The 20,074-nt window shown below is 37.4% G+C and overlaps 1 protein-coding gene across 2 annotated transcripts in view; it reads right to left on the reverse strand.

The window, feature by feature from the left end:
* The window catches only part of LOC136026159 (ankyrin-repeat and fibronectin type III domain-containing 1-like), a 254,211-nt gene that overhangs the window by 26,518 nt on the left and 207,619 nt on the right, over window positions 1–20,074 (reverse strand). For both annotated transcript variants that reach the window (XM_065702463.1, XM_065702464.1), the window contains 3 exons: window positions 18,929–19,061; window positions 11,649–11,762; window positions 3,922–4,149 (listed from right to left, as the gene is read on the reverse strand). In XM_065702463.1, the coding sequence (XP_065558535.1) occupies window positions 3,922–4,149; window positions 11,649–11,762; window positions 18,929–19,061 (475 nt within the window). The remainder of the gene's footprint in view (window positions 1–3,921; window positions 4,150–11,648; window positions 11,763–18,928; window positions 19,062–20,074) is intronic.

Consider the following 20,074-nt stretch of genomic DNA (forward strand, 5'->3'; position numbering starts at 1 on the left):
GAACAAAATGCCCCTCTTAGACTTTGAAAAATACATTTTGCCACATCTCGTTCATTTTCGTGAATTGACGCCTCTGGTTGTGCACGTATCGTATGGTCTCAATTAGAATTTAATTTTCTTCTGTAATAACATCAATACGCTACACAAGATAAGAAAATGTCTAAAGCGCGGATCTAATGTTTGTATTAACATTTAATACACTAATAATAATAATAATAATAATTTATTTTTGACCCGCTACAAAAAATAAAAGCGGAGTATCAATAAAAGAAACAAAAGAAACGCTACACAAAACAGAAAGAACAAGAAACTAAAGCAAACGAGTAAGGCCTCTGTGGGCGGGCAGATACTTATAAGTAGACTGGGGTATTTTGCCAGCAAGCTCCGTGAGCTTCGACCCAATATCCGGGAAACTATAAACAGATATGAGGCTCCTATTCCTATACCATGGAGGAAGATACAATAGAAAATGGGAAAACCGGAAATAATAAGAACGAATTGAACTGATATTTTTTTTATGAAAAATAGGATAAATACCAGAAAGAAACAAAACCGAATGATCTGTAAAAACCGAGTATAATTTAGCAAGAGACTTTCTATTGTGTCTACCTCGGTTAACAACAATTTTAGAGTAACTTAATTGGATTTTCTTTTTGCAATCAGCAACAGCGAGAGTCCGTAAGGATTTTAGAGTTTTAATAACATTAATTTCCAGCCACCGAAATGAAGAAACCGATGGGATAGAAAAAGATCCACAGATTAGAGGAGTAGTGATATTACTATTAAATGACAGATATTCACACTTTGAAAGATTAAGAGAAAGTCCAATCGCATGAAGTTTAGATGCTACAGTTGAAACAGACAAAGAGAGCCCTTTTTTAGTCCTACTGATCAAAAGAATATCATCCGCATAGGAAAGATAAGAAATATTTACAGAATTAAGGATGCAAGTAGGTGGGATAGAGGAAAGGACAGATGATATACAAAGTTTGAAAATAGAGGGGGAGAGGACAGCACCTTGCCGCACCCCACGTCGTACTGGAATTTTAGTATCTGAAACCCTCATATCCGTTTTAATCCGCAAAAAGGAATTTGAATACCAATATCTAAGAAGAAAAATTACCGATATCTTGATACCGTGACTAAAAAGGTAAAAGATAGCTTGGGAATGCGTAACAGTGTCAAAGGCTTTGGAGAGATCCAAAGCACATAAATATAACTCGGATCCCTTTTTAGTAGCCTCAGTAAGAACATTAGCCAAAACTCGATGAGCCTGCTGGCAACCTACCCCAGCTGAAAACCCAATTGATTTTCACCAAAATATGCCGAAGAATTAACTGATGGGAGGAGAAGATACTCAAAAATTTTGCTTATATTCCAGGAAACCGTTATTGGCCTGTAAGATGCACACTCAGTCGGAATCTTTCCTCTTTTCAGGATCGAAGTAACTGTTCCGCACAAAAAACATTCAGGGACAATCGAGGTGCATACACATCAATAGAAACAGAAGTTGTAAATGTTGGACTAGAGCTGGACAATCAACATTTAGGTGTTTGGCACTTATACCATCACAATCAATAGAGCTCGACTTAAGCTTCTTTATAGCTTGTGCCACCGAAACTAAATTAACTGGGAGGATCTGGTTCTGGCGGAGTGATATGGGAAGCGGAGAAATAAGAAACTTCATAAAAGTAGCATGAACAAAATGGTTTATAGTGTTGAAAATCTGGTCGTAATATTTGCACCAGACACCAGGACTAATTGGGCTACTTGTTGACGAAGAGTCATTGATTTTATTTGAATTTACCACATTTTTGCAATCTAAATTACTTGACGGGAATTTGCAAATTTTAGATTTTGCAGACCGTAAATACCTTTATACTCTAATTTAGTTTTCTGTTTAAGCTGAAATACTACACCGCTACGTGGTCGTTCGCAAGAAACCCAAATACGTAGCCAAAATTTGGCTGTATTTTTCATTGATTTTAGACCCGGATCCCATGACCATTCAGGCTTCCGCGTATTAAATTTAACACGTTTTTCGGGAACAGCCACCCTCTCAGCTTCCTTCATGCAGGATATAATATCAAAATAATATTTATTCAGAAAATTCTTATCATTTACAAATTTAGAACCAACCTGAAGTAGCTGAAAAGGAACTTTTATCCTAGACAAAAAAGCTGTAAGGGTAGAAATATAAAGAGCCAAATTAGCCTTATTCCAATTTCGCCTGGTAAACCATCAACGATTCCCACGTTTAGTAGAACTATCTTGCGACAGAGAAATACCAAGCATGAAGGAAATTGGTAGGTGGTCTATATCTCTTTCTATTTAATGTACAGAAACAGTCGAAACAGATAAATTAGGAGAGCAAAGAAAATGATCAATATTAGTAAGGCTCCCAGAATGATGGATGTAAGAAAACAGACGAATCTTATCCACTAGCTTAAACTCAGATAAAGACTCGAAAACCATATCAAACCAAATAATTGAATTCAATAAATCAGCATTAAAATCCCCGGCGACAACAAATTGGTAACCGAGAGATGATACAGATTCTGTTTAAGGTTAATACAAATGAGTTATATCCATTTTTAATCGTGTTGGTACACACGTACAAATCTACCAAACAAGTTCATAACTTTAGGCTTAGTCCAAACATCAATTTTAACTCCAGATTTGATGTTAGCACTGGTGGGTGGTCACTCAGTAGTCAAATTTTCAGTTGGTCAATTGGTCAAAATTAATATGCTCTAATACAGCGGGCGAGCAATGAAGAAGCTTGAATAGCATATGTATCTCAATAATGTTATACTACTTCCTCAGTTCCTCAAATAAGAAACCCTAGTCTCCTTTATTCTCTAGCTAAATTAAAAATGTTGCCCTTAAGTAATATAGCAAAACGAATTGATTGAATGAAATATGAAAGGTGTTGCATACTAAGGGGAGGATAAAGACTGAGTTTTTCCGAAATCGTAAGTTTTTCAAAATTTCTGTGCAGTTCTCATTCAGACTATCAAATAACATTTTGTTTTTCAGCAGAGATAACCTGATCTAGATCGCAGCTCTGAAGCCATTTGTGGCTGGGTATTCTCCTTTCTCTTGTTTGCTTTATATAGAGCATGACTCGTGTCGTACAAAAAAGGTGGCTCTGAACAAGAACCACCAAATCTCGAACTTTCGCGTGTTTAGCATTCGACATGCTTTCCACTTTCAAAAATGCCTTCTCATTTTCCTTGACGACACATGAAAAATAATAGGAAAACTAGAAAAAATTTATAGCCCCAAAATCGATCCGTACTATGGGGAAACCGATTAGTTTTCCCATGATATCGATCAGTTTTTGAGCGTTTCCCCATGTGTCTGTAAATTTTTTCAAGAGTTCCGTAACTGACCTACTATACGCTTAGCTTTCATTACTTAATCCTGTTTTCTGTTGAAATTTACCAGTCCCCCTCATAGATCTCGAAAAATATTTTAGAGGATATTTCATTGAAAATGCCTTAAAAAAAAACACCCAACACAGATCAACAACCAACAAAAAAAAAACAACAAAAACAACTACCTTGACAAAAATGCACCAACTGAACAAAATTTATCAAAAGTTTCATATCTGTCGTATAATCCTTATCACTTCCATTACTTACCCCTGTTTCTGTTCAAACTCACCAATTTTCCCTCCCCCTTTGATTTTTTGTCCTCCCCCTAGATTTTGCAAACCGCCTTTTTGGGGGGATGTATTTGCTGAATTGAAATTAGAATCCCCCCTAAATTTCCTTAGTATTCACGCCGCTGAGGCTTCTTGTAGTTTTTGTTCGTCTAATTGTGGTTTAAACACGGAATGGTGAATAATCGTTACATAGAAAAAACTTATTACCCCTCCCCCCCCCCAAAAAAAAAAATTATATCAATAAACCTTACCTGAATAGAATTAATCAAGAGTTCCATAGCTGACATATTATCCCCATCGCTTCCACTGCTTAATCCTTTTTTCTGCTGAAATTTCCCAACTGGCTGCCATTTACAATTCACAGATGAAAACGATTTATGGAATGACAAACAACAAACGGTGGATATTACTAAAGTTCCCTGAGAATCTCTTAAAGGACGATAAAATAGCTGACCGATGTCTTGGGTGCCAAGAGTAGCCTGGAATTAAAAAATAATTGACAGTACTGAAACTAGAATTCAAATTCAATTTTGTCAGTGGTTGTCACTTCAAATTCACCAACGAAAGGGTCTTTACGAGAAGGCGTACTGTAAACAGTAGATATAATGAAATTGTCAAAAGAATCTCTTGCAGGATGTTAAAATGGCAGGCTAAGTAGCAGTGGTATCAGATCACGAATAATCAGGGAGAAGGGAAAGGGGCGAAAATATTTTTTCAATATCGGGAGGTGAAAGGTCACATGTTGATTCTTTCAATTTTTTCAATGGAAATTGGGAAAAACAGGATCTTTTCAGTATCCCCCTCTCCCCCCCCCCCCAAAGTTATATTTCTTAATATTGATGGAGGGCAAAAAAATAGGAGGGCAAAGAACCCCAAGCTCCCAGACAATTTACTCCACTGCTATGTAGCCTAAGTGTAGGCTAATTTTAACAGTATTATAAATATAATTTAAATGAATTTCATTGACAGATGTCACGACATGTACTTAGGAATTTTTGGCAAGAGAAGGGGGAGGGTCAACAATAAAATTGATTCTTATTTGATAATTTGAACAACAAGTGCCAAGAAATTAAAGACAATTTAAGATTTCGGGAGAAGGGTGGGCCCAGAGACACCCCCTAGGTATATCCATGAGTTATCGCTTGCAATCATTCTTATTTGTAGTCTTCATCTAGATCTTGACCTGTCGAGACGTCTCGTTTTTAAATAAATGACACCTGTGATTTTTAAGTGAAGACGCGAGATGAGCCTTGTGAACTTTTCTCTAGCAAGTACCAGTGCTAATCCTGGCTTGGGCAACCAGGTTTTAGTTGAAGATATAGTTTCCTATTCAAGGTCTGTGTCTAGTTTTTTTTTCCTTAGCCTAGAATGTTCCACCCTTGTAATGAATGCTACAGAAAATGTGGAACTGGGTCATTCCAGTGTTCTAAGTGCTATGCTCGGTTGCACCCAGCTTGCGCTGGCATCACAAAAAGTAGTCGCCTAAAAAACCCTAAATGGTTATGCGTACAGTGCCGATCAACAATGGTCGTAAATGGCGAGATTAATACCATCGATAACCAGCCTGAAGTGGTCCAACCACTCGAGGTTAAGAAATCCCACCTTGTTTATATTGAAGAAAATTCAACTAATTCCAACGGTAATCGACTGGAAGTGATCGTTCCAATTGGTATTGTTAATTCCCCATCTGTACCTTGTGTTTCGAATAATGATAAAAATAGTTCCCCTGGATCGATTGTTTCTGCAAAAATTACCACCTACCATCAATCCCAAATTACCCCACAAATATCTTGCTCTAGTAAAGATGAATTGACGTGCAATGCAAAAACAGCTAGTGTGTTTGAGCCCCATACCTGTGAAGATTGCCTAAAAAAAGATGCAGAAATCGTCAATCTCAAGAAACGGATTATTAATCTCGAATTTCTTTATGATAGCTTGTCTGATCTTTACAAGCGCCAGAATAGTGATCTCTTCAAGGACAAATAAATCAAAATGTTAAAAGTCAGTTTTCAGCTTACAATTGTTGAAGCTATACATACTTTAAATTCCCCTACACCGGCCAGAGTTCCTCTTTTAGCTGATACTTCCGCTCCAAATATTCATAACCAAAATTCTTCAGTTCATCAAGCAAGTGCTAGTGAACTTCCTTCGTCAGAATTTTCTCAACGGATTAAAAAGGTTACGCAAACTAATCATACTGACCTTGTTTCAACCGAAGATAATTTATTGTTGAAATCCAGAGTTAACGACACATCTTTAAAAAGTGATAATGCAGTTGAACTGACAAGCGGAAATTCTCACACAATGCAATCAAATATTCAAAAAAATGAGCTCAGTGATTTTACGTGTAATCGACCTAATGTGTGTTTTAACTTCTTAGACAGTAGATGTATTTCTAGTAATTGTAAATATCTACACATTTGTAAATTTTATGTTTTTAGCCGTATTAAAAACAATCTGTGTAAATACCACCATGTTGATATTTGTAAAAAAAAATTCAAGTGGAAGGTGCTTTGGCTGTACAAAAGCTCATATTGAATCGCCCATTAAGGGTCGTAGTAGGTTCCACAAAACCGGGCTGCCCAGAAGTCACCTTAATCCTGCAAAATTTACCAAGCGTTTTAAGTCGTGTAATTTTGCTCATGTATCATCAGAAGCGGGGGGTAGGTTTAAAACCCAGCCTTTTTTAGGGCAGCGTCGAAAGCACTCACGACCCCCTTCTCCCCTTGGTCGGGTTCCAGTCGACTTCCAGTCTTATCCCCTTGCATTTTCAGCTCAACAATTAATAAACCCTTCCCGATTACAAACTCCCCCCTTACCCCTTGTTACCTCCTCCCCCTCTCCGCATACAGAAGTCATATTTCTTTTACCCTTACAGTATACCGCCCTGAACCCTCCCTACTCTGCCGCAAACCAGCAATTAATTGACGGACATGAATCACTATTCCCACCCAGCCCCCATTCCCAGCATCTTACGAAACCCCACCCCCAGCCCATTCGTTTTATCCCTCGTGCCTACCCTGTCAACGTGACTCAGGTCTGAGACTTTTTGCATTCAATAATTGTCTTGTAATAAATCCTAATTGTTCTCCTCGTGCTTCTTCCATATCCTTGCCCATCCCCCCACCTCCAAATCCCCAAGGCAAATCCTTCTCTTACCCTTCTTCTCCAAAACATAATAAAATAAAATTAAAACCCTACCCAGGAAATTCTCAAACCCATCAAGTCTCCCTTCGCGATTCCCCAATTGGCATGTTTTTCCTAAACTTTTAGTTACTAATGCTGGAAGTCTTAATTTTGAAAAGCTTACTGAATTCGAGGTGCTTTCAGAATCAAAGTTGATAGATATTATAGCTGTTACTGAATTCCAATCCCATGACCCAGGGTCCCTACGCCTGACAAATTATTCAGAGTTTATTAAACTCCGTCCTTCAGATCACCCACTCGGGAAAAAAGGTGGTGGAGTTTTGTTCTTTACTAAGAGTCACCTTTACCCAAAAATTATTCAAGTCCCTAGCTTATCCGGGTATGATGAAATCCTCTGGCTAAGTGTTAGACCAAAAGTACTCCCTCGTCCATTTAGTACTATTGCAATAGCTGTTTTCTATTACTCCCCAAATCAAAATATCGAGTCAAAACGTAATTTTATCCAGCAATTACAGGCAAGTGCAGATTTTGTCATTTCTGAGTACCCCAATGCTGGCCTTTTTTTAGTTGGCGATGCCAACAGCCTTAAAATGGATTCTTTTTGTGCTTCACTTAAAGTAAAGCAAATTGTTAAAACACCAACGACTCGGGGAAATAGCTCTCTTGATGTTATTTTAACTGATATGACAATTTTTACAGCCCTCCCTCAACTTTACCCCCATTAGGTGGTAGTTATCACCTTTCCATTCTTTTGTCCCCCTCCTCAAGTTTTAAGCATAATTTCTCAATAGTTTATAGCACTTACCGCCCTCTTCAAAATTCTGAACTTCTTTCTTTAGGTATGTGGCTGAGTACTGAAGATTGGTCTAACATTTATAGTTTACAAAACCTTGATGAAAAACGGCCACGTTTCATAAAAAGCTAAACGCTAGGAATTAAAAGGGAGACTAAAAAAGTCCAGAAAAGCACAAAAAAGAACGAAATATAGAACACACGAAAAACACATAAAAATTAAAATGGAAGCTAAACCATAAAAGGAGGGGGAGGCAAGCAAATAAGTGCAACGGCCTGGACAGCACCTCACCAAATACAAAAAAGGGAGAAACTAGTTGGATATTTTATTCATCTTTTGTGTGATGAAGGGAACAAAGGTTTTTTCATATCTGGAAGTAATGCAGCGAATGGGGGGCAAAACTGGGATGAGCTCAGAAACAGCTCAAGGCAGTCGTAATATGAATAGGGAGTGACGTTTGGGGAAAATACTTGCCGTCCGAGGGTTCGTTATTTCATTTTTTGAAAAACGGAGGCACAACGACAACCTCCTTCGCTCAAGGGTTTCCAAACTAGCCTTTCTTAGGAGCAGAGAGTATGGCATCTTGCCTTCTTTGAAAATTATTCGCAAGGGTTTTTTTTGGATTGACTCATTTTTGTCTGATTCTTCACAAGAGATGCCAGGGTGCGAAACTGGACAAGCATATTCAAGATGCGGGTAGACAAAAGACGTGTACATCCTTAAGGAGTGAGAAGGGGGGACGCTATATTTGTTTTGCAGCTTAAGGAGGGGGATAGACACATTAACTTTATGGATGATGTCTTTAACGTGGGTATCCCTCTTTAAATTTGAAGAAATTGTGACACCAAGTAATTTAAACATGGACACATAAATTTTAGGAGGGATAGGATTAAGAAAACAGGGCGAGGATTTGAGGAAACAAATCGGCATTATCATGGACTAAGAGGGGTTTACTGTCATGTCTAAGTCCAAAGCCTCACTTCCAATTTCATTGAGGATACTCATAGGTTCGCTTATTAAATTTCTGAAGGAAATTTCTGTTAGGTCATCAACAAATTTCCAACGGTCAGGAACTTTCTTCGGGAGGCTGTTGATCATGACTGAAAAAAGGAGGGGGCCAAGGAGAGTACCATGGGGTATGCAATTGTAGATAGGGAGAGGATTTGAGTAATGGTTCTGGTATTTAACAACCTGCGATCTTTTTGTTAAAAAAGAGGCAACCAATTTTACCAGTAAGGGATCGATACTGAACTCGTTTACTAGTTTCTCAATTAAAATATTGTGGTTAACAAGGTCAAACGCTTTCTGAAGGTCAATGGAAATTAAGTTTAGCCAGGAATTAGGCTTCTCGAGGATTTTCCCGATGTGGTCAATAAGAGGAACGAGTAGCGGGAAGTAGAAGTTGATTTTAGGTTTCCTAATTGCTTCAGGTTAGTAAGAGGTAGGATTTTTTCCTTTAGCAAATCTGCAAGGAATCCTTTGTACAACTTTCAAAAAAATAGGAGTAAGAGTCAACGCCTTCAAAGCCAGGCTTTCCTTTTTCTTTTTCAAAGGGGTAATGAAACCCTGTTTCCAAATTGTTGGAGTTTGCCCAGACTTAGTAATTTCGTTAAACAGGAAAGACAAGGGCTTAGAAAGAAAGTCAGCGAAGGCTCTAATAAGAGGAAACGAGATATCCAAAGGACAAACACTTGTCTTCCTTAGTTTGTCAATTCTTCTTTCTATCTCTGACGGGGAAACAGTCGGAAAAAAGGGGGATGGGGCTCCTGTTGATAATTAGATGGACAATGCTGGACGGCTCTGGACAATGCAAGCGAGAAATTTATTTAGATTATTTGCGGTAACATCAGGAGGCTCTGGTAAGTTGAAATTAAGCTGGTCAAGACTCCTCCCGCATAGCTTTTTAAGCTGGGAATACCAGTTTTTTGGTTTATTAGTGATTAACTCTTCGATCTTATTTTTATAGTACGATCGCGCCAATTTACGAATTTCTCTTTTAATTGATTTTCTTAGTATATTGGCTTTATCAAGTTTACCATTTTTAAAAAGCTTCAATTTGGTTCTAATTAGTGTTTTTATTCTTTGATTAATAAAGGGTTTATCACTTGAGCACCTTTTAAATCTTTTCTTTTTTGGGAAACACATTTGATATTTATCAATTAGCTTTTTATGAAACGTGGCCGTTTTTCATCAAGGTTTTGTAAACTATAAATGTCAAACCAATCTTCAGTACTCAGCCACATACCTAAAGAAAGAAGATCAGAATTTTGAAGATGGCGGTAAGTGCTCACCAAAATCAAAACATGCATTGATTCAAAAACATTCATAAATTAAATAAAAAAAAAAGCTTTTTTTTTAGCTGAAAGTAAGGAGCGACATTAAAACTTAAAACGTACAGAAATCAATTCGTATATGAAAGGGGCTGCTTCCTCATCAACGCCCCGCTCTTTACGCTAAAGTTTTTTACTGTTTTAAAAAGCAGAGTTGAGAGAAAGAGTCAAACTTTAGCGTGAAGAGGGAGGCGTTGATGAGGAAGCAGCCCCTTTCACATACGAAGTAATTTCTGTTCGTTTTAAGTTTTAATGTCGCTTCTTACTTTCAGCTAAAAAAAACTTCTTTTTTTATTTAATTCCTTCCAGGGGCCAAATTAGGTTTAGGAGAAAAAAAAACGAAATTGTTCTTTTACCTTCACAGGTTTTCTATATCTAAAGACGTATATTTCTAGAATGTAATTAGCAGTGAACAGTGGCGTAATTTCGTCAAAATCCTAGGGGGAGGATCAAAGTTGGAGCAAATTTTCCTAAATCAAACAAAAATAACAATAAAATCAACAATAAAGCCATATAGTACCATAAAGGCAAAGCTATGCTAAAAAAAACTGACCTATTTCTCTGGATGCTTGAATTATGCAGGCTTAACCTAGTTTTAACAAGATTTTTAGCAGAATCTAAACTCCAGCCGGGGGAGGGGGCAAAGTAGGGTTTGGAGGGGGCAGTTGTCCCCCTCCTGCCCCATAGAAAATTACGCCCCTGACAGTAAACTAGGAAAGTATATACTACTGGTTCAGTTAACAACTCACTGAAGCAGCAAGTCACTTAAGGCCAATGCAGCTGCGTACAAACAATTTATTGCTTCACTCTTTCACTTCTTTACTACCTCCAACTAAGTTCCAATTTCCTTCAAATAATTCGTCATGGTCTTTTCCATAAAACTGTATTTTCAGCTAGTCACCACCAGAAAACAAGAATTTAGCACTAAAAGAAAGGTATCTCTTATAGAAAGTAGATATTGACCTTGCATTACATTGATTTTGAGAGCTTCCCTCACAAAATAGTGTGACTCAATATATACATGACTATTTGAAACGGAAATGGTTAAGCCTAAATAGAAACATAACGTATCTCACGCTCAATCAACTCAATGCCATATAGACCAAATTCTTTACCTAAACAAAGAGTCAAAGTCATTTGAGGTGACAATTCAAAAATTGACGTTGGGTAATAAAAACCCAGGAAAGAAGCTCTTTTGATTGCTAGGGTCCTAGGTAGTTTACCTGTAAATTAAGGTCAATGTCGGCATGTTCAATGTTCGACTGAACAAACAGCTAAAACATTAAAGCTATAAACTTAAAATTCAATAGAAATTTATCGAATATCCCCGGGAAGCATCGAAAAGTATCACCGATTAAATAAAACTCGAAACCATACCCTAGAAGGTCATAATTCTGATCCTTTCGCTATTATTGTCAACTCTACCATCTTGATTCACTTTTAGAGAACTCAATCTTAAATTCACTGGGCGGTAATATTGTTACAACTGAAGAAAGGGCTGAATTTTCAAGGGCAGGTGTTGAAATTGGGTCCATTTTTTTTCTTTTTTTTAATAGCTAGTTAAACGACATCTTAGAACAACCTAATTCAAAAATGGATAGCAGATGAGGCTCTTTCACTTTGGAAAGCTTTCCAAGCTTTTGCATTCAATCCAAAGCTTTCGAAACCTCGCTGTTAATAGGTTTTCAGATTTGTTTTTAACACATACCTGTAATTGGGCGACTGCTTGTAATAGCTTAATTCGAAAGTGGATCGTAGATGAGCTCAGACTTTTTTCCATTGCCTGTCGAAGATATTTGACATCACTCCATGTGCACCCAACCTGAAGGAAATGTTTCTCCATTACATTAAAAAAAGCTTGACATAAAAAATGAATAAGCAAGCCCTACACAGCCATGCTAAGCCAAAAAGGCTTCTTCACCTTTCTTTGTCAAATCTTCTTCGATAAATAGGCCATATTTCCCCTCTCCAAATAAGCCATTAAAACGTTGCAGAAACTTACTTAGGGTCTGGCCCTCGGACCCAACCTGAAAAACCTCCGTATATTTACGATTTTCTTTGTATTACTACTCAGGGCCGTGTCAGTGTTTTCTATTTGGATGGGTTATTTTTTCAGGAGGGGGAACGATTTACAAGCAATAATTCAAAAACGCATCAAAAATTTGTTTATATGCATTTTTCAGTTAATATTCGGCTGAATCGCTCCTTAGACTACTTTTCGTTACCACAAAATGTTTGATGAATGTACGAATAAATTTTTTGTGGTAGACTTTAGGTTGGAAAACCTTTGAAATCTATCTGGAAGTATTGACAACTCTGAACATTAATTGATGTGAACTTTCAAAGAGTGGATGTAGAAATGGTCATAGCAGAACCTCTGACCGGTTCAAAACGAAATTAATATTGTGGTTGGGAATTGATATGCTTGGAACCAAATATGAAATGAAATGCATAGAAATAGAAATCAGTTTTTTTTTTTGGGGGGGGGATAAGATTAGACTGCTTAGGCATGGTAACAACATTAAATAGGACAGTTTTTATTAAAAAGAGGAAAACGCTATAAAGCAATGACGAGTCAGCATATTAATTTTTGGAAATTCCATCAAACATTACTAACGAGAATAAAGGGTCCAAAGCAACCACAATAGAGCAAAGAGCCCATATAAGCACAACGACACTACAACAAGACTAAGTGTCAACCAGAGATTATGGGTAACCTATTAGAGTGGAAACTGGCACTGGTGTTGGCAGAAAGCCATCAACTCCATCTAGCGTTTGGCGACATTTGGAATTGTTCAAGATATTTTATCGTTTTTCTGTCAGGAACTGAGATCAGTCATTTATAACTACATTTATTTTACCAACTACACAGACTAGATTAATTATTTTTATCATGCCCATCCTAACAATATACCGTGCCTACTGTGGGACATTAGCCTCCACAACTACGTCTTCCATCTTAACAACCAATTAATGAGATTACTCCAACCGTTACCTAATCCTAGCTGGACATTCTTCTATTAGATGCCTTCATGTTTCTGAAGTTTTTTTTTTGGACCGGCCCCATTTTCAGCAAATTGGGGAATTAGTTCTTCCAACTCCAGTGAGATGACTCTGACAATTCCCAGTTTTTAACTGCCGAAGTTGCGTTGTACTAGATTGAATCATAAGGATACAGTGGTGTAAATCAGGGGAGGGCTTGTGCCCCCCCCCCTAGATTTTTTTACCCTCCATAGATTTGAAAATACTTTTTTAGGTGAGTATTCCTAACGAAGAAGGGCTTATTAGTCAGATTTTCATTGGAAAAACTGACTAAATAACAAATATCTTCCCCCTAGATTCTTAAAAACACATTTGGCCCCCCTCTTAATTTTCGTGAATGCACCCTAACTATTTTAAGTTTGTACAGTCTTAACATTTAAATCAAAATAACCGGAATTGTTCGGTTCTCAGGGAAATCCCATAATTCCCTGTTTTCTGAGCATTTAGAATTCTGACAGAAAGAAATAGGGAAAGGTAAAATCCCTCAGATTATTTAGGACCTGAAAGCATTAAGTGTCTGCCTTCATTTTCTAAACTGAATCTTCTGGATTTTTCATACAAGGGAAAAAGACAAAGCTGACAAGGAAAAGCGATGATAGTAAATATAGAAAGCGCAATAACGCATTAATAAAAAGCAATTGGGATCTACATGGTCCATTGAAAAGTTCGTGAAGTGGGCTGCAGAGAAAATGTTACAGGAAGCGATAGCAGGAAATTCAATGGGGAGGGGGAACTCCCTTAGATCTCATCAATCTCAACTCATTAGACCTAATTGGATCTACCCCTAGTAGGTTTTTTTAAATAACTTTTTTTGTATTTTCACTGAAAAATCGAAAACAGTACAATAGCCCCCCCCCCTTGATTTTGAAAAATACTGATTTTGTATTTCATTTTTTAGCGTCCCTGAGTCGTGCTACAATTGATCTGGCATGTTCACTTAGCAGCCTGGGATCCCACATTTCCTTGGAGGTCGAATGCCTCCGCTCAATTAAACCTCTTTCATACAATAAAATATAGTTTGCACTATCAAAATAATTAAGTTCTGGAAATTCTATTACATCTTAAATAAAAAAAAAATAATTTGAAGCACCAAGTCTCGCAATCAAATTTAAGATTCAAAATACTAAATAAAGAAACGTATTAGTAAAAATCACTACTGGTAAGGGCACTGAACCCAAGATCTCCCCTGACTATCCACAACTCCTATCTTATCCCCACTGACTACCCACAACTCTTAACTCTGGACCAAGAGATAAACACATGTCAAGGGTACATTGCTTTTCATTGTAAACTCTATCATTCCATATAAATAAAATAATTTTGTTTTCTTTATTCAGACAACCAAACACACGATTTTTTTTTTGCACAACAAAGAAATACACATTCGCCAAGAATAACTGAGTCCAGATTATATATAATATATTAGATTTATTGGGTTATTTATGCATAGGTTATATATAGCATGTATAACCCCGACTATATAATATACTGAGCCCAGAGTATATATAAAACTACAAACAAAAACCCGTGAATTTGCATTATTAAATTTGAAAGATTACTTGAAAAAATCGCTGCTGATCTCCAGTTTTTAAATTTACATATATTTATTTTTTACAGTATAAAGGAAAATATCCTGTGTTTAATTGGTGAAGAAATATGACACAAAGTAGTCTGATTTTGTTTATATTGAAAATACTAGAATTCTAGACACTTTTAATGACCATTGAAGACAAAGGGAAATTTTGATAGAATGTCAGACATTTTAATGAATATTTATAGTTTTTTGTTTTGAAAATTTATCTTGATATAAGGTAATGCACCAATCAAGATAGGTCGACTTAGAGTCTACTAAATTTCAAGAAGTATATAGCATTACAAAGTGGACATACGGGATATAGTGAAAATGTACAATTACTATACAAATTCGTACAAATTTTTTACAATTTGTAATATATCTAACTTTTGATTACCCAAAAGTTTATTTTGTAAGTGACCCATGTGCTATCAACCACTATAACTGTAAAAATTACCGATGACTGACTAGAGACTTACGCACAAGGGGGGAGGGGCTCAGACCCCATTGAAATCATAATTGTTTCTGAATTTCTGGTTAATTCTTATTCATTTGTCAAATAAAATTCAGTTTTTGGATTATTGCCTTCTTCCCCTAAAAGAAACCTGGGTGACCGCCTGTTCCTGACAATAATTTATGAATAACTGAGGATAAGGGCGTCAACAAAATAACATATTTTCCAGTATATGACAGACTTCCTAAACAACGATTTTTTCGTGTACCAGAGATTATCTGTTTTTCATAATCATATCCAAAGAGTATGGGTAACTTACAAGAGTAGGAACTGGCGCTAGTGTCGACAAAAATAAACTCAATGTAATCTGGCGTTTGGCGACAGTTGAGATTTTTTCAGTGTAATAATAAGAATGATGAACTGAATTTGTGTAGTTGGTGAAACTAGCGTAGTAATAAGTGTCTACTCTTAGTTCCTGACAGAACAAGAGCTAAGAGCTCATATGGCACTTGTGACGAGGCGAGAAGAGCTAAGAGCCAAGAGATCATATGGTATGAGCTCTAACAAAATTCTATGAATCAATAGATTGATTTAAAAAGGAAAATAAGAGGCTTAATGCCGGTCAAGATTTAAAATAAGAGCTCTGAGTCACAAAGTCCTTCTAAATATCAAAATTCATTAAGATCCGATCACCCACTCGTAAATTATAAATACCTAATTTTTTCTAATTTTTCCTCTCCCTTTTGCCCCCCAGATGGTCGAATCTGGGAAAACGACTTTATCAAGTCAAATTGTGCAGCTCCCTGACACGCCTACCAATTTTCATCGCCCTAGCACGTCCAGAAGCACCGAACTCACCAAATCACTGAACCCCTCCCCCCAACTCCCCCAAAGAGAGCGAATCCAGTACGATTCTGTCAATCACGTATCAAGGACATTTGTTTATTCTATCCACCAAGCTTCATCCCAATTCCTACACTCCAAGTGTTTTTCCAAGATTTCCCCCTCCAAATCCCCACAATGTCAAAAGATCTGGTCGGGATTTGAAATAAGAGCTCTGAGACATGAATTCCTTCTAAAAATCAAATTTCATTACGATCCGATCATCTATTCGTAAGATATAAATACTCCAATTTTCATGTTTTCCAAGATTTCCGGTTCCCCCCTCCAACTCCCCTGAATGTCACAGGATATGGTCGGAATTTGAAATTAGAACTTTAAAGCACAAGATCCTTCTAAATATCAAATTTCATTAAGATCTGGTCACCCTTTCGTAAGTTACAAATACCTCAATTTTCAATATTACCCCCCCCCCCCAATTCCACCAAAGAGAGAAGATCCGGTCCAGTTATGTCAGTCACGTATTTTAGACAGGTTTCTATTCTTCCCATCCAGTTTCATCCTGATCTCACCGCTTTAAGTATTTTCTAAGATTTCCGGTCCCCCCAACTGCCCCCCACCCCAATTACGCTTGATCCGGTTGAGATTTAAAATAAGATATCGGAGTTACGAGGTCCTTCTAAATATGAAGTTTCATGAAGATCCGATCACTCCTTCGTAAGTTAAAAATACGTCATTTTTCTTATTTTTCAGAATTACCCCCCCCCCCCCGCAATTGAGCGGATCCGTTCCAATTATGTAAATCACGTATGCAAGACTTCTGCTTATTTTTCCAACCAAGTTTCATCCCAATCCCTCCAATCTAAGCGTTTCCCATCATTTTAGGTTTCCCCACCCCAAACTTCCCCCAATGTCACCAGATCCGGTCAGGATTTAAAATAAGAGCTTGGAGACACGATATCCTTCTAAAAATCAAATTTCATGGAGATCCAATCACCCGTTCGTAAGTTAAAAATACCTCATTTTTTCTAATTTTTCAGAATTAACCCCCCCCCCAACTACCCCAAAGAGAGCGGATCCGTTCTGGTTATGTCAATCATGTATCTAGGACTCGCGTTTTTTTTCCACCAAGTTTCATCCCAATCCCTCCACTCAAAGTGTTTTCCAATTTTTAGGTTTCTCCCTCCCAACTCCCCCCCCAATGTCACCAGATCCGGTCGGGTTTAAAATAAGAGCTCTGAGCCACGATATCCTTCTAAATATCAAATTTCATTGAGATCTGATCACCCGTTCGTAAGTTAAAAATACCTCATTTTTTTATTTTTCAGAAATACCCCCCCCCCAAACTACCCAAAAGAGAGCGGATCCGTTCCGTTTATGTCAATCATCTATCTATGACTTGTGTTTATTTTTCCCACCATGTTTCATCCCGATCCCTCCACTCTAAGTGTTTTCCAAGTTTTAGGTTTCCCCCTCCCAACTCCCCGCCCCCATCACTAGATGTGGTCGGGATTTAAAATAAGAGCTCTAAGACACGATATCCTTCTAAACATCAAATTTCATTGAGATCCGATCACCCGTTCGTAAGTTGAAAATACCTCATTTTTCTAATTTTTCAGAATTAACCCTCCCCCCCCAACTACCCCAAAGAGAGCGGATCCGTTCTGGTTATGTCAATCATGTATCTAGGACTCGTGTTTTTTTTCCACCAAGTTTCACCCCAATCCTTCCACTCTAAGTGTTTTCCAATTTTTAGGTTTCTCCCTCCCAACTCCCCCCCAAGGTCACCAGATCCGGTCGGGTTTAAAATAAGAGCTCTGAGCCACGATATCCTTCTAAATATCAAATTTCATTGAGATCCGATCACCCGTTCGTAAGTTAAAAATACCTCATTTTTTTTTATTTTTCAGAAATACCCCCCCCCCCCAAACTACCCAAAAGAGAGCGGATCCGTTCCGTTTATGTCAATCATCTATCTAGGACTTGTGTTTATTTTTCCCACCATGTTTCATCCCGATCCCTCCACTCTAAGTGTTTTCCAAGTTTTAGGTTTCCCCCTCCCAACTCCCCGCCCCCATCACCAGATCCGGTCGGGATTTAAAATAAGAGCTCTAAGACACGATATCCTTCTAAACATCAAATTTCATTGAGATCCGATCACCCGTTCGTAAGTTGAAAATACCTCATTTTTCTAATTTTTAAGAATTACTCCCCCCCCCCCAACTACCGCAAAGAGAGCAAATCAGTTCCGATTATGTCAATCATGTATCTGGGACTTGCGCTTATTTTTCCCATCAAGTTTCATCCCGATCCCTCCACTCTAAGTGTTTTCCAAGATTTTAGGTTTCCCCCCTCCAACTCCCCCCAATGTCATCAGACCCAGTCGGGATTTAAAATAAGAGCTCTGAGACACAATATCATTCCAAACATCAAATTTCATTAAGATCCAATCACCCGCTCATAAGTTAAAAATACTTCATTTTTTCTATTTTTTGCGAATTAACCGGGCCCCCACTCCCCCCCAGATGGTCAAATCGGGAAAACGACTATTTCTAATTTAATCTGGTCTGGTCCCTGATACGCTTGCCAAATTTCATCGTCCTAGCTTACCTGGAAGTGCCTAAAGTAGCAAAACCGGGACCGACAGACAGACAGACAGACCGACAGAATTGGCGACTGCTATATGTCACTTGGTTAATACCAAATGCCATAAAAACGATTAAAAAGCTTCAAAAACGCAACGTGTAGCCAGCCGCTAGATGAAATTGATGGTTTTTTCCCGATACTAGCACCAGTTTCCACTCTAATAAGTTACCCATACTCATTGACAGGGGAGTAGCTCAAGCATTGTTATTGGGCGGGAGGGCAAGAGGGTTCATATCTGGATAGTCAAGGGGCATGGGCTATATTATAGTTTTTTCTACATTTTTTGAAGGAAAACTCCCCCACTATCAGAACGACACCCCTTCTCTTCGAGTCATATCTTAGTAGGCGAGCAACAAAATATTTAAAAGTTTTATGTTGAATGAGTAGATTATAATGTTCCTATTTTCATAAGCCAATGAAAATCTGTACTTACCTTCATTAGCCAATGAAAATCAGTGTTAAATGAAGCAGGATACCCATCATCAACTTCAACAACTGGTAAGGCATCTTCTGCAGTCACTAAAACCTTTTCATCTTGGTACAATATACAGGAAAGGTAGACACCTCTGCAATTATAATTAATGCGATTTAAGGCCATAATTACAAACCAATTTGTAAATAGCAGCTTAATCGCTCATGTTCGAAGACTGCACGCATAAGTAAGAATAAAATATATAATACAAAATGAATCCATCAAAAAGCCTGACAAGTTAATCCCCCATTTTTGAGAAAAATAACACCGAATAAACAATTAAAAAACAAACCACAAATTCCATAGATGCCACTGCAGACAGAGGAAGAAAAAACTAAACCTTTTTCAGATGAAACAGCGGAATAAGTAAATATTAAAACAAAAGAATATTGCAGAAATAATTATTTACAAATATATATCTTATGCTCAGACCATAAACCAAAATTGTTACAAAGCCTAAAATAGAGTCAAAGTGCCATAAGACACAAGCCTTATTTATGAAGTCAACTTCTAACATATTTTGACAAAGGCAAGAAGAAAGATGGAGAAGCAAATTACCTCTAGAGTAGAGTCAAAATACCTAGTTGTACATGGTCGTTATTGATCAAGTTATGATCAAGAACTGTGTATAGATTATAATTCACGTTTCAGATAAATTTGAAAAAAATTAAGAGTTCCAATGGAGAAATTTGAATAATCTTGAAAAAAGTTAAATGTGGCCACAAAAGGGGGTGTAAAATGGTTCTCATACAAATATGGGTGACGACAGGGAGGCCTAGTTGACTGAGGCCCCTCTTCTCACACTTTTATTTGAGGATAATGCAGCGCAAAAAGAGATCACTCCGCTCCTTCTACCAGTAAGATTTGATGAAAGTTTTAAAATCTATTCTAAAGAACATTTTTTAGTTAAACTTGATTCATGCTGCCTTATTTTTATATTACCTACCATTACCTTAAATTTTCAGTATCTACAGCCTTGTTTTAAGGAATAAAAACGAAAGTATGAAAAAGTTGAATTCTTTCTAGCACCAAAGAATACCAAAAAAGTGATACGTTTTCATAGTTCTTTACTTTTAGAACTTCTTTTTTCTCATTTGCGAAAAGCAA

The sequence above is a fragment of the Artemia franciscana genome, chromosome 4, assembly GCF_032884065.1.
Source record: "Artemia franciscana chromosome 4, ASM3288406v1, whole genome shotgun sequence".
Lineage (NCBI taxonomy): Eukaryota > Metazoa > Arthropoda > Branchiopoda > Anostraca > Artemiidae > Artemia > Artemia franciscana.